Below are 20,617 nucleotides of genomic sequence, written 5' to 3'. Positions count from 1 at the left end.
AATAAGAGTTTTGCTTCTTTGACTTCGTATTTTAAAAAATACTAATAATTTTAATATTTTGAGTCTAAGATGGGAAAAGGAAATCAGTTAACAGTTGAAACACGATCGGCTATTATTGTTCTAAATAATAAAGGGTATTCTGAAAGAGATATTGCGAAAAACCTCGATATATCGCCTAAGGGTGTTCATTATACACTTGTCTGACTTCGGGAAACCGGCAGTTTGTTGGATAGAAAACGGAGTGGAAGACCAAAAGTTACTTCTGCAGCCGAAGACAGGTTTATAGTAACAACTTCAAACCGTAATCGTCGACCTACAGCCCCGGATATTACTCGGGAGTTGAATAAAACGCGAAACAAAAAAGTGTCAATTTCTACAGTGAAGAATCACCTTGCATCTGCTGGTCTGCATGGTTGTGTGCCAGTGAAAACACCAATACATAATAAGGAACGTCTGCAATGGCCAAAATAACACGAAAATTGGACAATGGAACAATGGAAAACTGTACTATGGACAGATGAATCCAAATATCAATTTTTGGGTCTAATAGAAGAGTCTTTGTCCGCCGCAGATCCCATGAAAGAGTATCTGAAGACTGTTTAGTATCATCGGTAAATCACGGCGGTAGTAATGTTTTAGTCTGGGGTTGTTTTGCTGGAACTGCTTTCGGAGATCTTGTTAAAATAGATGGAATCATGAGGATGGAGTAATATTTGTAAATATTAAAGAATCATGCTTTGCCTTCATGATTACGTATTGTTGGTGAATCATTTGTGTTTCAACAAAATAATGATCCTAAACACTCAGCAAGAATATGCAAAACCTTTTTAGAAGAACAGGAATCGAGCTGTGTCCTTGAATTGATGGTATGGCCCCCACAATCACTAGACTTATCGCCTATTGAAAAATTATGGGATGAATTAGATCGAAAAGCCAAAGAACGTTTACCATAGAGCACTAGGGAACTCTGACAATATCTACAGCAAGCTTGGAAAGAAATTAGCGCTGATTACTAGAATAAATGACTGGAGAGAATGCCTAGAATCTGCCAAGCTGTTATAAAGGCATATAGATGAAAATCAATTATAAATTAATTTTGTTCCTAATACATAAAAAAATGTTTCTATTTTATAGTTTATTTGTTGTCTGAATTAAATACCTAACACATTTTAATGAAATAATACTGTAACTCATGTTATTTCTAAAATAATTAACATTAAAGAAGTGCTTCCAAACTTTTTGTCGGTAGTGTACTCGTACTTTGGCTGCCAATAGAAAACTGTTGAAGGCAAAACCTCCGCTGACGTCGGTCACCGGTGACTACTACAGCGTTCAATGTGTTAAGAACGCCTTTGGTTTTCTAAACGGCTAGCCGTTATGTAAAACGGAAGATTTACAATCCTTCTGCGACATATATGTATACTTTTTATATTCTAGTCTGATAATCAAGATATGTGAATAACTTACCACCGAACAAATTAGCGGCGTCGAGCAGTCCATCGGAGGGTGCCTTCCCCGCCTCGCCCTCCGGCCCTTCCTTATCCATAACACGCCTGGAAACAATAAAAACTATATTTAATAAATAATCAATACATAGTAAGTATTTTTTATGGTATAAGCCAGTAAATGAGCAGACGTATCACCTAATCGTAGGCAACCGTCGGCCATAATAGACCCCGAAACAACAGATGCGTTACAAGTGCGTTGCCGGTTTTTTGGGGGATAAGAATTTAAGGGTTGTTGGGGAATCAAAGAATGGGAAGACTGGGGAGGGTAACAGGGCTTCCGGTAACCTCACTAACACAACGCAAGCATTGTTTCACATCGGTTTTCTGTGAGGCCGTGGTATCATTCGTGCCGAAGCATGGCTATTCCGCACTTAAATAAGAGTATAAGATAAATATATTTCGATCAAAACATAATAAATCTCAACTTCAACGTAACTTTACTAATAATATTTCAAAATAAACAAAAATATGTTTTTTCTATGACACACTCAAACAGAAACCAGTTATTTTGACAAATAGATATAGATTCGTTTTTAAATGGTTTTATTTGGATATATAAAAAGTGGGTCAAGGTTATTTTGTTTATATTTAGTTGTATATTTTATTATGTAACTTCACACTTTCTATTTCACAATTTTTTTCGGAAATCGGAGATTATTCCAGACTCCGCGTGCTATTATAACTGAGAATATTTATAAAAACCCAAGAAAATAAAATAACACTTTGACACTATCGTCGAAAGTATTTGTTTCCGTGACAAAATAAAAAGTACGTGTCTAACATTTTACAATAATGATCCTACCAGACGGACCTTAAAATAGAAATTATTCATTTACCCTTTTCGACAGCGAGGCATGTCTTAGTAGACATTACTATTATCTAGTATTCTAATTAATCCCAGATTAGATTAGATTTAGATTTTAGCCATGACCGTCTCACTGCATGGCAAAGGCCTCCTAATAATTAATCCTAATAACTGGTTAAATGAAGCCTTTTTAAGGGGGGAAAAAATCATCCAATGACTTCTCCCGTCTTGGGCGAGGCAAGAGTGATTGTCAGACTCTTACTGACTAAAAACCACCCCGTTCTTACTCCTACTTTTCAAGCCGGAGCCTCGATAACCCTGAAGCCTAAATCTTTCATCTCACACTACAATTTCATATAAAATCAACTAGGTACTATAAATTCTTAAATAATAATAATATTATGTTAAACTAAAATTATCATACTCAGCTAATAATGAGGAGTACATTCATAGATAACACGGTACCTCCCTCCTCACGAAGAGGGGGGTGAACCATCAATGGGGGTACAATGGGTGGTAGAACCACCCCCTAAACAGTGAATGGAGTTTATTTTTTAATGAAAACCCGTAGTATGGCTGTCTGGTCAAATATTTTTGGCATATTTTAGTGTTTTTATTTACCTTGTTTGTCTAATTAACTTTATTTTAATATAAATTGCTATTTATACTTGGTGTTGGGGATCTGACAGTTATTTATAAATATATTTTACTATTCTTTTTAGGGAGGAAAATCATCAAATTACTCCCGTCTTGAGACGTGAGAGAGTGTCGGAGTCTTCCTCACTAAAAACCACCCCGTTCTTACTTCTGCTTCGAAAAGGAGCCTCTGTAAACCGCAAGGTAGTTCGCAGCTCCGGGTCATTGAACTGTACCTGGGCGAGTGTCCGGGTGATGGTAGCGAGGATGAGTATCCTCGCTACCATCAGTTGACTGGACAATCTCTACACTACATGATGAGCTGCTGTTCACACGTGAATTAATTAGCTCGTAACTCGTAATAAGGGTACAGAACCCAGAAGAAATCCAGGGTAGAACAGGTATTATTCCCAAACTCCATATCACACTCAACATTTAATTTAAGTTTATTTATGTCCATATACAAGTGAGCGTATATGCGTGTATGTATGTATGTATGAAGATGTTATCACACAATTTATCGAGCGTGAAATATCATACAACAATAGCATAGGAAGTTCTCATTTCTATTTGTATGAATTTACATTTGATGGCTAGTTGCAGAATATGGTTGAATATTATGATTTGTTTTTACACCTTGTATAACATTATGCACTTCTATGATGTTTTTTTTAGGGGAGAAAATCATCCAATGACTTCTCCCACATTGGGCGAGGCGAGAGGGAGTGTCAGACTCTTACTGACTAAAAACCACCCCGTTCCTACTGCTGCTTTTCGAGCCGGAGCCCCGGTAACCCGCTAGGCAGACTTGTATGGTTTAACCCCTCGTATGCCCTATATAAGACAACAATAGAAAACACATTGTGTCTCACGTAGATCTACATACAACGGGTTAAACAGTTAAATAGAAGTTTACATTTAGTAAGTACTCCTTCTAGTAGGTTGCTTCCAACCGACCGATCTCGAAAACTATAAATTCCTAATACCCAAAAGGCCGGCAACGCACTTGTAACGCCTCTGGTGTTTCGGGTGTCCATATGCGGCGGCGATTACTTAGGTACCATCAGGTGATCCACCTACACGGTTACCGGCTTTATAACATAAAAAATGTAGATATTAATGTTTCCAAATGCATAACAAATTTCTTTACGAAATTTGAGATTCATTTAAAAATAAATCGCGTTAACAATCAAATCTATTCAAATATCTGTGCTAATAACAACCTTGTTGAGAAAGGTCAGTAAACAGAATATATAATTATGTACATATTGTTGATATAATCAACTCATGTTTGACATTATAATATACATAATATATATCTATAGATCTCTAGACAATTAGCTACAAAGCATCTCCTACTACCCACCTTAAGTAACCAGGTTTATCCGGAGCGGCGGACTACCTATCGAGTTACCGGGGCTCCAGCTCGAAAAGCAGGAGTAGGAACGGGGTGGTTTTAGTCAGTAAGAGTATGACACTCCCTCTCGCCTCGTCCAAGGCGGGAGAAGTCATTGGATGAATTTCCACCATCAAAAAAAAAAAAGAAAAAGTAACCAGGTTTTTATAAAAAAAAACATTACATTTCCATAATACCAGTGATCAAAACAGCCCCAGTAAGTGGTTAATAACACTTGTGTTGGGGTTGTCTCGCTCCTCCTGATTTGGTAGGCTTAGGACTAGACGTAAGTAAACTTCTTTAGCTTCCATCACATTCATACACCCGACCTTACACACACACCAGTAAATTCACTAATATTGTCACAAAACTTAAAAAAAATATAACCTTAACCTCTAAAAAAAGTTTCATAGAACAACTACGAAATAAAAAAAAAATTGTCAAGTTTTTTTTTCGTAACCGAAAAATGTTCATTCACTGCACCCCCAAGGTTACATACAAGGATAATGCAATAAGGAAACAGCCCACCCCACCCCCGCCACCCCCATGCTCAGCTGATAGGGGGGCACCCCACGTGGGGGGTAGCTCAGTATAGCATTAATATATAAGTAGCTATGTATGTCGGTTGACCTAGGTCACGAATCTGACGTCACCATTCAAGGTAAATAAGAAAATTTATTCGTTTATTAATTATTTTCGGTTTCGTTCAGAGATTTTTGCGAGGAATTTAATACATATTTGTATTGAATGGGAATGAGGATGAGTTTGTTTTACTTGTGTGGTCTTTATTATTTATTTATTTGTTTAAGTCTTTGACTGCCAATAGAAGACTGTTGAAGGCAAATCCTCCGCTAACGTCGGTCACCGGTGACCCCCGTGGCGTTTAAAGTGTTAATGGAAAACTAACAGCTATAGTTACATGTCAGAATAACGTCAGAGGGCAATGGGTCTCGGTTTCGATTCCCGGGTCGTGCAAAAGTATTACTGGGCTTTTCGGATTTTTTAATATTTCTCAGCAGTAGCACGAAGTCTGGAAATGTTCCCGGTATATTATAACACAAATGGTGAAAAGTGGGTGTAAATTGTACAGAGACATAACTAGATGTGGCAAATCGTGCCGTAATGTGCAGATGCACCTCTGCCTACCTCTTCGGAGATTAAAGGCGTATGCGTTGTAGTAGTAAAAATCCCACACTCTCTAGTCTTCCTTCCCAAAATCCTAGACGAATTTAGAAGGTATTCCCAGTCATAAAAAAAATAATGGATGATTGATGAAAAAAAACTATCTTAAGTGTCCTATTCATAGTCGCGTCTCTCGACAAACTACCTCATTGACATAAATAATTATGACTGTGACAGCAGCTGAGTGGTTAGTCAGTGACTGACGTAACATCTCGCTCGCATCTTTCGTCATAGTGATGGAAAGAGATAGCGCATTCTTGCTGTGTTTATAAACGTTACACTTTTGTATTGTTTAGAGATTACTTAGATTTTTATTATATGAACATTTATTGTGTCAGGTTTCGAATCTAGTTCGTTCGTAGTGTTCCTATTGTTGTAGTCGTATTTTGATAGTAATTCTGATATTCATTTTCCACATTTTTGTATGTTATAATTATGCTGATGGTAAGCAATCGCCGTCGCCCATGGACACCCGAAACCTGGGGCTAACCTGGGTGTTGTTTCACGTCTGTTTTCTGTGAGGCCGTGGTATCACTCCAATCGAGCTGGCCCATTCTTGCCGAAACATGGCTCTCCCACACTTAAATACATACATCTCGATGTATTATGATATATGTGAAATATATCGATGTATGTGAAACGAGATGTATGTGTTTAAGTGATGACATATTTCGTAACACAGTTAGTCAATCTTGGATATATTTTGTCGTTACGAAGTCCAAAAGTCTTCTAATAACTAGTCTAATTTCCAACAACGACTTTAACCAATTTAACCAACACACAAATAGCTAACACCTTATATGGTACATCTAGTTCAATTCGATACCTTACAAAGTCAACCAATAGTTACTACAACACATCTGTTTTCTAGCGACACAATATAATACATGTGCCTTGACTTCACACAGTAAAACGCCCACACACTCGAATTTCTCTGTGTACCTTAAGCTAACCGAATTTGGTTGCCAGTAGCCCGTCTTATAGGGACAAAGAATAAATATGTTTGCAGAAGAGACTTAGAAAAAATATTAACTAACATGTCAATATAAAACTGTGTAAAAGACTTAAAAAACCATAAATTAAAACATGTGTTTAAAGTGCCAATCTCCAATACCTAAAACTTTCTTCTTAATCAGAAAAATACTATGCTGAAAACCGCACCAAAATCCGTACAGCTAAATGCGAGATATTCGCGCACAAACATACATCCTACTCCATTTTTTTTAACCCCCGACGCAAAAAGAGGGGTGTTATAAGTTTGACGTGTCTGTCTGTCTGTCTGTCGGTCTGTCTGTCTGTCTGTCTGTCTGTCTGTCTGTCTGTCTGTCTGTCTGTCTGTCTGTCTGTCTGTCTGTCTGTCTGTCTGTCTGTCTGTCTGTCTGTGGCATCATAACTCCCGAACGGATGCAGTGATTTCAATTTAGTTTTTTTCGTATAAAAGGGGACTTATGTGCGAGTGTTTTTAAACATGTTTGATGAAAATCGGTTGAGCCGTTTTAAAGTTATGGCCTCTGAAAGTGGGGAGATTAGCCGAAGGTCTGCAAATATACTGGGATAGGGTCTCAAATTAAACCGCACTGAAAGAAGATATTGAAAGATATTATTTTTTCGTATTAACAAAAATAAAAAATAAAATAAAAATTAAATAAATTAAAAATTTAATAAAAAAATATAAAATTTTTAATTTAACGTTTTATTATAAACAAAAAATCTTGCACCAATGTAATCTTTAGCCTACTTATAGAAACAATGACTAGTAATAAAATTAATAAGTCAAAAAAAAATAAAAGCGAACGAGCTTGACCTGCTTAGATGTAATCTTTACCTTAACAAGAATCGAAATTATAGTACATAAGTATATGTAATATACTCGTACTAAGCCTAAATTAACCTAAGCTACCTATAAAAAGTATAAATTAAAAAATTAAATTAAAAATTTAAAAAACCCCCGACATAAAAATTTATTTCCCTTTAAAAAGTAAAAAGAATAAAAGAAACTTAATCTTAAAGTACCTAAGAATGTACTAATAATTCTAAAAAAAAAATACGTTGCGTTGGGGGACCGCATTCATACGGACTGAACACCGCGGCCCGCGCCGCTATATTTCTATTTTCTGCGTTATAGTTAAGTACTTAAACATCAATTTACTTTAATGTTAACACCAAGCATGTGATACTTATGAACAAATCGTAGATAAGTAAGAAATAATTAGGAGCGGTCCCCCAACGAGACGTATTTTTTTTTAGAATTATTAGTACATTGTTAGGTACTTTAAGATTAAGTTTCTTTTATTATTTTTAACCGACTTCAAAAAAAGGAGGAGGTTCTCAATTCGACCGTATTTTTTTTTTTTTATGTATGTTAATCGATATCTCCGGCAGTTATAGACCGATTTGAGAAATTCTTTTTGTGTTTGAAAGAGTACGATGTCAGTGTGGTCCCATGTAATTTTTTTTAAAGTCTGACCATAAATGTGGAAGATAATCCAGGGAACTCCTCAAAAATTAACAGAATGTGCTCTGCGTTTGAGTTTAAGTGATGTATATTAGCTTATCTTTCTGAGTAACCATAAAATTCAGGACAGATAGTAGCATATCTGGTATAGAATGATGGGTAGCTTGATGTGCTGTCTGATTTACATGTGTATGTAGGTACCTAATCTGTTTGTGTTTGACAAATGCATATCTCTGGCAGTTATAGTCCGATTAGAGAAATTCTTTTTGTGTTTGAAAGAGTACGATGGTAGTGTGGTTCCATATAATTGTTTTTAAAGTCTGACCATAAATGTAGAAGGTAATCCAGGGAACTCCTTAAAAATGAGCAGAATGAGCACTGCGTTTACGTTGAAGTGATGCATACTAGCTTATCTTTCTCAGTAGCCACAAAATTCAGGACAGATAGTAGCATATTTGGTATAGAATGATAGGTAGCTTGATGTGCTGTCTGAGTTACATGACTGTATACCTATGTGGGTATCTAATCTGTTTGTGTGTTTGACAACTGACTATGTATGTAGTATATGAACAGGTTACTGTCAGCTGTCGGCTCAGCAGATTATAAGTAAGGGTATCAGGTTAATATACCTACATTTGAAAATAATGTATTTTATGCGTCAATATGGATAGATATTAATATTATTCATTTAAACGGCGCTGTCTCATATGAGCAGCGCGTTTAATAGGTCGACCCATACTCAAATAAGTTATTCACTAAAAATCAAGAAATAAAAAACAATTTTAACAAAAAAAAAACCGACTTCAAAAAATAAATATTCCAAAACAAATTAATATGCACTAAAAAGTAAAAGAAATAATTGCGTATTTTTCAACAACTTAATAGATCAACTAACTTTACTAACTCATCACACACATTATAATGTAAGTAGGTACAATTATTGTTATTTTTGGAGTCGGTGTCAGCCTAGGAAATGCCAACAACTAGCACGGCACGGGCGGAGTGGCGGTTATGTACCTACTTAAAACTGGTGTAAAACTGTAATGTTTTGTAAATAACAATTAGTTTTGTAATAGGTAAATAACAAACCTATCTTAGTTGGCTGACACCGACTCCAGAAATAACAATAATTGTACCTACTTACATTATAATGTGTGTGATGAGTTAGTAAAGTTAGTTGATCTATTAAGTTGTTGAAAAATACGCAATTATTTCTTTTACTTTTTAGTGCATATTAATTTGTTTTGGAATATTTATTTTTTGAAGTCGGTTTTTTTTTTGTTAAAATTGTTTTTTTTACTTTTTAAAGGGAAATAAATTTTTTGGAATCTAGAGCTGTTGTCCAACTGCGGGTTACCGGGGCTCCGGCTCCAAAACGAGAAGTAGGAACGGGGTAGATTTATTCAGTAAGAGTCTGACACTCCCTCTCACCTCACCCAAGGCGGGAGAAATCATTTGATAATCCCCCCCCTAAATGGGGTGAAAAACTGTTTTGTTCTCTTTTATCAGCACAGCAATGTATCAGCATTAGCAGTTATGTTATCTAAACGAGGAACTACAATAAGTTTTAAGTCGGTCATTTAAAAAAAACACCGTTGTTCATCAAACTACTCGTAAAACTGTTTTTAAAAGCCATTCAAGTTAATGTCGCCCACACGTTTCAATTTCTCTGTGTACCTTTAGCTAACCGAATTTGGTTACCATTAGTACTGTATAGGAATCGTCAGTCTTGTCACGGCAAAGATTATGTAGGGGCAACTACCCAATTGCTAGCACTGCACCAAATTATCAGCACTCTGAATAAATCGACCAATTCTAAGGTTTTCACTTACTAATTTGGGTTTCCACACTTATAAATAAATAAATGTATGTTTTTGGAATCCTGCTATTGGGAAAATCATACTTTGAGACCTCAAATTGATGGAAATTATGTAAACAAACATTTGTGTCTTGCAGTTTCTTCTGTTTTTGCCTATTTCTTGTGATCGCCGTTAAGGTCACGTGTTTACATTTTATGATATATCGTATCTTTTACAAATTTAATATTGAAACTACTGATTTCTCTGATATTTGAGATAATTTTTGATGATAATCTGAAGAGTAGAATTTGAGGTTTTGGTGATTAATTTGTAAAATAGGTAGTGCTGATAAATGGATCGAATATTTTGTAAATTCTAAATTATCAGCACTGGTGATGATAAATGGAAAAAAGTACATAAATACTAATTTCATATTTTTTAATGTAAATTATGTTTATTTTATGCAAAGAATTGATTTTGCTTTGTAAAACTAGTTTATACCATCAAAATCCAAATGTTAGCATGGTGCTGATAATTGGATCAGAAGCATGCTGATAAATTGGTTTCCCTAGAATATCATCATCTCTTCTTATTTCTTTCTATTTATTTTTTCTCTTCTTATTTTTTGTTTTATTACCAGTATTATTAGCAGAGATTTTGTAGATGGTATGCAAGCTGCGACAACTTTAGAGATTATTTTAGTAGTGCGTAATTACTATGTCTTGATAATCAACAATATTTACTAACACCAGTCAGATTACAGGACATTTTGATTACTGATAAACCATCTGAACGGAAAGGTGTTAAAAAAAGAGATTTACTTGGCCATCGTGCAATAGACCATCGTAATTCGTTGCCATGAAATAGACTAAACAATTTAATACGAGAAATGTCAGCAAAAGTAGGTATACTTATGTTTTCATGCGATGGCCAAGTCAATCTATTTTATTTAAAACGTAAAATTAATGTAATATTGATATGATAACAATTTACATTATAACTTAAGACAGAAGGTCTCTTAAGTAGGAACTAAATAAAATAACCGACTTGGTATTACTTACATGGATCTCACATTTTTTTACGGTAGGTACATAATAAACTGATGAGGTGCGCGACTTGGATTTTTTTACAGAATGTTTTTGATGGTATCTCACTTCTTTTTGTAGATTCAATTATTTCATTAAACAATAAAATGTAACTGCATCAATAACTTTATCTCATACATTTATATGGGTTTACAAAGTTATTGGTGTGATGAAATTGTAACTGTATCAATAACTTTGTAACCCCATACATTTTTATAGGATTACAAAGTTATTGATGCAGTTGATGTATCTAAAAAACTGGACTGAATTTACAAAATATTTGATTTTTCCCCTGATATAGGTACTAAATACTAATTTTATTCAAAAATTTTAAGCTTCTATGTCTGTTAAAAGTGCTTTATACTTTTGATGATCTGTCAGTCAGTGACAAAATTTCGAAACTTTAACATGTTATAATTCTTAAAGTAATGGTTAAAATTTAAAAAAAACCATGTTTGTATAATGCCTGCTTAGTATTTGAAAATTCAGGCTTCTTGTTTAATCCACAATGAAGTTATAGGCGGTCGAAATTGGCCTGAATGGCTTCGAGAAAAGGATGGTACGGCCGAGACGCTTTTTTTTGCTTGACTTATACAGATAAAAGTATTATTAGATTATAAGTAATTATTTTGTTACCTACTACTAACTATGTAAAAAATAAATTAAAACAGGTTTTAATAATGTAACTAATTTTTTTAATGCAATTCCTAACAGTGATAGTGAGGTGCTGATAATTGGGTTGCTCTATGCTAGTAATTGGTGGAGATGGTGCCAGTAAATGGTGACAGACCCATTTTTTATTCTTACTTGTCTAAATAATCTTGGATAGAGGTCAATCGTGTTTTTCTTTTATTATTGTCTTCCTTATTAAATATTATAACCATAAAATTTACCTTAACGGGTGAAAGCCTTTTTTTCACAATAATAAATTGACTTAAATTAGGACTAACTCTTAAAGTGCTGATAATTGGGTAGTTTACCCTATATTGCAGATAGGACTTGCAAGACTTGGTTTCTTATTGTGCCTACACGGTTGTAATATGAGGATATTTTCTGTTATTTTTCAATTTTGGTGTCATACGTGCATTTTGATTAATAATAATATTATCGTCACGGCTTTTATCCCTGAAGGAGTAGGCAGAGGTCCACATTATGGTACTAAATGCCACTGTACAATGTACAATTGTACACCCACTTTTCATAATTAATGATATAAGCCCCGTGTAATAAGAATAAACCTATTTACAAATACCGGGCACAACTATTTCTAGACTACGTGCTACTACCGAGAAATCTTCGAAAAAAACGTAGCAATACTTTACCCGATCCGGGAATCGAACCCGAGACCTCTTGCCCGGTAGTCACACTTACGACCACTCGGCCAACAACACAGCCACAGACGTCTTAAACCTCCGAGCCACTATGACATTTCACAATAATTATAATGGGTGAAAGATCCGTTTACTTACATATAACTAGTTACATCCGTATAACTACCATGAATATATTCGCTAAATCATGATTACTTGACAACCATTTAACACTTACACACGTTCGTGTGAAATAAAAAAATAAATATGAAATGAAAAAATCATGTTACGCCTCGTCGATACATTGATAGAACGATCTTTATAACTACCTACTCGAAGCAATATTTTTAACAATGGAGTCTAAATATATTGTGTGCAAGTTTTGGGCAGTTGTGTAAATAGATTCACCAGGATGAAATGAGACATGGAACTGAGAAGTGTCCCTTCTAGATATAAACCATAAGCAGATATTGACTATATCAGACAAAGTAGTGGCTTATTGTTGTTCACAGCAGATTGCCACAAAGCAGGAAGAGAAAAAAAAAGTTGTGCAAATTCCTGCCATTTTGGGTATCAAGGTACACCTTAAAATTAGTTAAAACTATGAATAGCAAAGCTGAGAAAGATTGAGAAAGAAAGTAAGAAAAAACAAGTGACAAGTAGGTACAATTTATGCAAAGATTTGATAATAATAATTATGTTTTGTATGGATTTTATACGTATGTCCAAGTCTGCAGTGAAATGGGACCAGTTCAGCATGTGCAAGACAGGGCCTTACGCTGGTATTTTACTGGCCCCAATAGACAGCAATAGTTATCCTATAATTATGACCAAACTTCTTATAGATTGCGTGACGATTATGGAAAACCCCATCTTAAAGTATTTGTTTAATATAAGCTTACAGTACTACATCTTCCAGCTGACAATGATGTATTTGGGAAATACGTTACACATGTGGCGTGCAAGTGAAGTAGGATGATGTCTAGGAATTGAATACACGTGGGACAAGTCTAAAAACACAGATTAGATTGATCTTAGGAACACTTACGCGGGTATACTGAAATGCTGCTCCAGAAAAGTTGTCCTTAATTATCATGCTATCTCTGTCATTTACATAGAATATATGGTGACAGAACTATTCTTGAGAGCGTCTTAAACTTGAGTGACGTTTGAGTATTTGACCATTAATAACATATTTACCGACGGTGTTACGTTATCTTTAAACGCGTCTAATCAATGCAAACAAATCATAAAGCCATATAATTTTTAGTTTTGTCACGAATAAACTAACTAGTAAATCCGTAAAAGAATAGTCACCATCGCAATTATGTCATGACATGATTTTTTTGGGACAAGCCCGCCACATCCTCCCTTGCCGCTGTAAGCCAGGATCTACAGTAGATACAACCATGAAAACACCAGAACACTGAAGTCGTGTCCCATGATTAGTCACATGGACATGATTCTAAACTCCATACTTCCAGAGTGTCTACTTACAATTTAGAATCTACTAAACTCCTTAATACTTTCTTTGACCTGACTTTGAAACAAGACACCTCCTACTTATGTGTCTGATTTAAAATTAAGATTTTACGAGTGTGTTTATTACATACAGTTTTACACGCTCAGACCCGGAGCTGCGGAATACATAGCGGGTTTACCAGACCTCCGGCTCGAAAAGTAGGAGAAGGAACGAGGTGTTTTTTAGTCAGTAAGAGTCTGACACTCCCTCTCACCTCGCCCAAGGCGGGAGAAATCATTGGATGATTTTCCCCCTCAAAAACAAAAAAAGACCCTGATCAACAATTTGTAGACCACACAGTTGTTTCGTCCAAGAATTGAATACTCGACATAGTCTTACAGCCGTGCAGTCAACATTAGCAACCATACGACAAAAAAATCCAGTATTAAGTAAAACTCAAAAATCCGTCCTCACAGAGGCAACCACTAATCTGCCTACATGCCCATCTGTCCTTACATCATGGTTACCGCTGGTCACGCCGGTCGGCGGTTCGTTGACCTCTCATTGTCTCAACTTTTACCCGGCTTGGATCACTCGTGTTAAACAACTGGCAAGAATTAGAAAACGATTTAATACGTCGCGCCGTGGGAGCGAGAAAGAAATGCGGAAAGGACAAAATGGTTGTCTTGTTACTAGTCTTGGTGATTTCCAGGCAACTGTTGTAGCATTTAAAGTTATGCATAGTTTAACACGTGAACCAAATCTTCGTGTTTGAGATTTAATTTGAAATATTTTTATTGACTTTTTAAATAGTTAGGTTCTTAATTACCTACTTGTTTTATGGTCTTCCGAATAAGCGTTTACCGGCTTATAACAAAAACAACTAAAAGTATGGGTGTCATAATTATCTAGCTAGGATTTCTGCCTGCCACATCGAGGAATAAGAACCGTATTGTATTGTTATATGAATGTTTACGGAGCTGCAGACTACCTAGTGGGTTTACCAAGGCTCCGGCTAGAAAAGCAGGAGTAGGAACGGGGTGGATTTTAGTCAGTAAGAGTCTGACATTCCCTCTCGCCTCGCCCAAGGCGGGAGAAGTCATTTGATGATTTTCCCTCCTCAAAAAAAAGCTAGTTGGTTCGAAATATTTTTGTTGACTTTGGGTGTCATACCTATCTAGCTAGGGTCTCTGTCTACCCCATCGAGGAATGAGAACCGTATTGTAATGTGATATTAATGTTTATCGTGTGTAATGGATACACTTACAAGTGTAACAAGTATAAGAAACCGATTAGATATGGCGGCCAGCGTCAGTCGACGACAAACGATCTAAAATTTCCAGGTTAATGTGTTTCATAGTAAAATATACTGAATTACCTACTTTAATTTTTTACAGGTCGGTAAACGAGCAGACGGATCAGCTGGGGCCTTAGTCTGCTATTACAATTGTGTCAGAATGGTCATCATTGAGCAGTGCAAGAGCTATACATTGGGGAAGGAGCTATAGATTGCACTGTCCAATGATCGACCATTCTGACACAATTGTAATAGCAGACTAAGGCTGATGGTAAGCAATCGCTGCCAGTGTGTATAACTAGACTAGCCCACTACAGAGTAGTGCGTAGTCCGGTTCTCGAATGCGAAGTTTCGTTTAATCTTCGGCCGTAGGTTTTATTGATTTACTACTAATAGAATTACTTGAAATAACGTTTTATTTTTAATTTCATATCAAAAACTATTTATGTATCTTCATTACATTCCTTTATTTTTGTTCACGAAAGTTCGCAATTAATAGAATTTTAGTATGCAATCTGCGAAGTTTTTGGTGACATAGTGCACAAGTGTGTGCACAAACACAGGTGCACTCTTTGTTCCATCACTCTCTAAATCCTTACTCAGAAAATGCCATTATCAGTTTTTGGCCGACGCGGATATCGAAATCCGCGACAAGTTGCACAGCAGCCGGTCTCCCGACCACTGCTTCAACCCTGCAGTTAACTTGACTGTCCTTGGAGGGAATGCCCATGGCAAATAAAGTTCCTAATATAAACCTTTTTTTATGGTGGGAAAATCATCCATTGACTTCTCCCGCCTTGGGCGAGGCGAGAGGGAGTGCCAGACTCTTACTGACTAAACACCACCCCGTTCCTACTTCTGCTCTTCGAGCCGGAGCCCCGGTAAACCCACTAGCTAGTCCGCAGCTCCGGATCTCCTAATATGGACTCTAGAGGCGCAGTTTTGAAACAAAACTTATTACATCCAAATGAGTCACCGTAATCATAGAATTTGTTGAAACAACGGTAAGTACGGTAACTTTAACTTAAGTGCTTTAAGTAGTAACTTAGTAAGCAGTTATAACTTGCGGTCAACTTGCATTAACTTAAATTACACAATCGTTTCCACTTAGTGCTCTGTATTGTTCTGATTGTAGCACAAGCTTTTGGACCGCGGATTTGCTTCCTCGCTATACTAACTACCTAAGTATGTACTATGGATTTTTTTTAATGGGACAAGCCCGCCACAACCTCCCATACCGCTGCAACTCCTGTAAGCCAGGATCTACAGTAGATACAAACATGAAAACACCGGAACACTGAAGTCCGGCGCGTCCCAGGGAAATGAATGACTGTCTTGGATCCCGCAACGAAACAAATCAGAAGATGTTATTAGAGGAGAAGAAAAATTTACTATGGATATTGGTAGCAACAAATTTTGTAGTTAACCTACCTGATTAATATGTATAACTGCAACACCATAGGTATTACGATCTCTGGTGCTTCTCCACCAGAGATGTGCTATGCTACATTTCTGCGGATGCGTTTGGCTTCCGCCAATCATATTCATTGGTACACATAGCTTATGCCTGGTGGAAACGGACTCAACTAAGCTATGTTTTTTTTTATATTGAAAGATGTGTGCTATGGATGGCTTCCCTACTATCGATATATCGCATACTCGAGCTGCGCATCTTTCTCGCACAGCTACATTATCAGTGGAAACGTTCACATAGTTTCACAGCTTAGCTAATACATCTTCGTAGCATAGCTATAAAGCACATCTCTAGTGGAAAAGGACCCAAATTTTGGCTGTTAAAGAGACAATTACGTAACAAACCTATTTATAAATAATTAAGAGCAACACAATTTCTTTTCTAAGTATAATAAAACACAGACAATCTATAAAAAGACATACGATTTCATAATACCAAAGTAATTGCCAGCAAATAAGCTATCCAACAACCTATTTTAAACCCTACAAAACGAGAATTAAAGTCGGATTTCATGTGAAAGAATGATTTCCTTCTATTTCTAGGTAAACGCTAGGTTGTTGCCACGTTATTACCCATGTAATATTCAATGCAGACTATTGATTTTATGCCGTTATGTCTGTCTGTATGTTTGTATGTATGTACGTAGTAGTCATGCATGTTGGTTTAGACAGTGAGACAGTGAAAACGTTTTTGTGATTTTGATGTAGACAGATCTGTCTCTAGCTACCGTACTTATGTCCGAATACTCAAACGCTACTCAATTTTAAGACGCTCTCAAAACTAGTTCTGTCCCTATCAATTCTTTATAAAAAGACAGAGATAGCACGATATTTAAGTACAACTTAAAATTGAGTAGCATTTCAGTATTCGGGCGTTAGAGACATTACATGATTATTTAAACAGATCCTTAGTTAGTAACGATTTTGTATCCAAAACAATTGCTAAGGATTGGGTTAAGTAACCATTAAATGACTCTGAAGACGGCGGTAAATGACCCATATTAATAGACAATTGTAACTAAAACGAAATGTTTTTTTTTGTGGTATAAGCTGGTGAACGTGCAGATGGATCACTGGATGGATGATGGTAAGCAATCGCCGCAGCCCATGGACCCCCGAAACAGCAGAGGCGTTACAAGAGGGTTAGGAATTTAAGGTTTTATTAGGGAATCGGGGATTGGGAAGGGGAAATTGGGCTTCCGGTAACCTCACTCACACAACAAAACACAACGCGAGCGTTGTTTCACGTCGGTTTTCTGTGAGGCCGTGGTATCACTCCGGTCGAGCCGGCCCATACGTGCCGAAGCATGGCTCTCCCACACTTGAAATAATAAAACGTAAAACAAAATCAGACAGACTCCCAAAAACAAAACACGATCTACCTACCCACATTCAACAGCGTAGTTAATTCCAATTATAAGCCCATAGATGTCATTCGCTTTTGACCAAAACTGGAGATCGTGGGCGTTACTATTATATACTTACTAATAAACATAACTATAAAATAAATAGGTATGTATATCTATATAGAACCTTAGATGGCCTCTTAAATATACCTACGTGTAAAAAAGTCGGTTAAGTACGAGTCTGAGTAGCATAATAAGAGTTCTGTACCATTTTCGTAAAAAAATCTAGAAAAAAAGTCCATTGATGTATTTTATCCCGCTCAAAAAGCAGGAGTAGGAACGTGGTGGTATTTAATCAGTAAGAATCTGACACCCCCTCTTGTCTCACCCAAGGAGTAGGCATTGGATGATTTCCCCCTTAAAACGAGGCAAATGTATTTTATGATTATATTAACTACTGATATGATTGTCTGTATTTGTCAACTGTTTATCACGATTTGGAACTTCGTAGTCTCAGTATAGCAATCTTTATGTACGGAACCCTAAAAACATCAAGGATGTTTGATTTATTCTAAAATGTTATATTTGGATGACCTGTGTTGAACTGTCACACATGAATATGTTATGTATGGAATACAGGCCGGGTTAGGACAAATGACTGTGTCAACTAACTATTGACAGTTGATATACTTATAATAATTAAGTGTGGGAGAGCCATGCTTCGGCACAAATGAGCCAACTAGCTCGAGACAGATCACCTGCAGGTAAGCAATTGCACCGCCCAAGGACACCCGAAACACCAGGGGCGTTAGGTACTTGTGCGTTGCCGGCCTTTTGGTGGTTAGGAATTTAAGGGTTGTTGGAAAATCGGGGATTGGGAAGGGGGGTAATTGGCGCTCACTCAGATAATGAAACACAACGTAAGCATTTTTTCACGTCGGTTGTCTGTGAGGCCGTTCAACAACAATCAACTGGTTACTTCTAGACTATTCAAAGATCAAAACCAGTATTAATTATGGCGGTTTCCTTCTCAACTTAACGCAATTTATCACGTTCAATTTATACGCAGAATGGGCAAGGAACTGTCACATCCGTCTAATTAGGTAAATACATAGTAACTACAGCTATATTTGCGGTAAACTATAATTTGGCGACATGAGACATTAATGTTCAACGTCTTGTTTCTAATGTTTGGATAGATCAGCTTTAACGTCAATTTGTGATAGTCCACTGCTGGACTATGAGCCTCCTCTATTTAAGAGGTCAAAGTCAAAGTCATCGTTATTTATTTCAAATAGACCGGGAAGGCGAACATCAAAGCAAATATTATAATATTTAAAAAAAAAATCGATCAGTTCTCTAGTTGCTCTATTTGCTCGTTCCAAAGTGTAGATTCTCATGGAGAAGAATGAGCAAGAAACTTCATAGGTTACTCTTATTCCAACAGGTTCACAATACAAAAGGTTTGTCATAATCTTCCCTCTTCTTCCTTGGTCAGTGGGTTGAAAGTCGCAGTTAAAAAAGCTTTAGATTTATAATAACAGTAATTCCTTGCTCTACGTCAAACTTGAGAAGAAAAAGGCGACTAATGATATAATTAAATGAAATTTCATCACTATCAGTCCATCAATTTAGCAGTTATGACATAACAAACAACATCTTCTATAGTTTTAATATAGACATTCTTTGATTTATTATTCTAACCTTTTAACGTCATACTCGTAAAACAAAAAGCCTTAGGCATTTAAATTATGAAGTCATATCCTCTTCATACTAGGAATTAAAAAAAAACCTATAAACCACGTCCACACTTGAAGTGGAACTCAAAATGGAGGATATGAGTCATTTTTAGTACCCAAAATAGATTACAAGTAACTTTTTGTGAGCTACTTATTAGGTAGATATTATCATTACATATTTCTATTTATTTATTTACCACAAATGTTTAAATATTTAATTATAAAAATAAAACAATTAAGAGTATAAAAATAGACATCCACACAAAAATCAGAACAACACACAAACAGTATCAATACTCAAGAAGTCAGTAGAAGAGGACGGAGGAGAGCTATAAATTAATAATTAGTAGGGGGCAATGAGCACCATTTTTCCTGCGGGTCGCGGGACACGATGCTCATTTTCACCAGGTCAAACCTGAGAAGGAGAGACCTCCTCACCATTAAAAAGTAGTAACCAGTATCAAGAGAAATCCAAGCTACCGGTCAGGGCTCAAGAGAAAGGAATTTCCGGACAATACGCGCCGTCTCCACGCCGCCGTGGAGACTGAAATTGTTTAGCTAAAGGATCATCCTAGTTAATATGGGGCTCATAGCCAAATAGGTTAAAAAAGGTAAGGAATTGTAAATAGACGGGATCAAAAAATAACATACAAAAACGGTAGTTAGTACCATCATGCTTGACTTTACTTCTTCAGGAAATGAAGAGATACTCCTCACCATTAAAAAGTAGTAACCAGTATCAAGAGAAATCCAAGCTACCGGTCAGGGCTCAAGAGAGTGGAATTACCGGACAATACGCGCCGTGTCCACGCCACCGTGGAGACTGAAATTGTTTAGCTAAAGGATCACCCTCGTTAATATGGGGCTCATAGCCAAATAAGTTAAAAAAGGTAACAAATTGAAAATAGACGGGATCAAAAAATAACACATACAGTATGGAGATCACTCATATGATTTAAATGAAACTACGAGTAGTACTCGTCCATAGAAGCATAATACAACTAAATCTAAGAATGAAAACCGAAAACTAAAAAATAATAATTTCAAACAAAATAAATAATGAAATTAATCAATTATTAAATTCTGTGTGATCAGCTCCGTATTCCATGACCACAGAAGAGGTA

General features: G+C 36.3%; 1 protein-coding gene across 1 annotated transcript in view; it reads right to left on the bottom strand.

The window, feature by feature from the left end:
* LOC118279723 (uro-adherence factor A) overlaps positions 1-20,617 on the bottom strand; it is a 124,215-nt gene that overhangs the window by 68,296 nt on the left and 35,302 nt on the right. Inside the window, 1 exon segment of the mRNA XM_050702429.1 lies at positions 1,468-1,553. Coding sequence (XP_050558386.1) covers positions 1,468-1,546 — 79 coding nt within the window. The 5' untranslated portion in view covers positions 1,547-1,553.

This window comes from Spodoptera frugiperda, chromosome 22 (assembly GCF_023101765.2).
Source record: "Spodoptera frugiperda isolate SF20-4 chromosome 22, AGI-APGP_CSIRO_Sfru_2.0, whole genome shotgun sequence".
Classification (NCBI taxonomy): Eukaryota; Metazoa; Arthropoda; class Insecta; order Lepidoptera; family Noctuidae; genus Spodoptera; species Spodoptera frugiperda.
The sequence above is the reverse complement of the archived record's forward strand: the minus strand, read 5'-3'. Positions and strand labels throughout refer to the sequence as shown.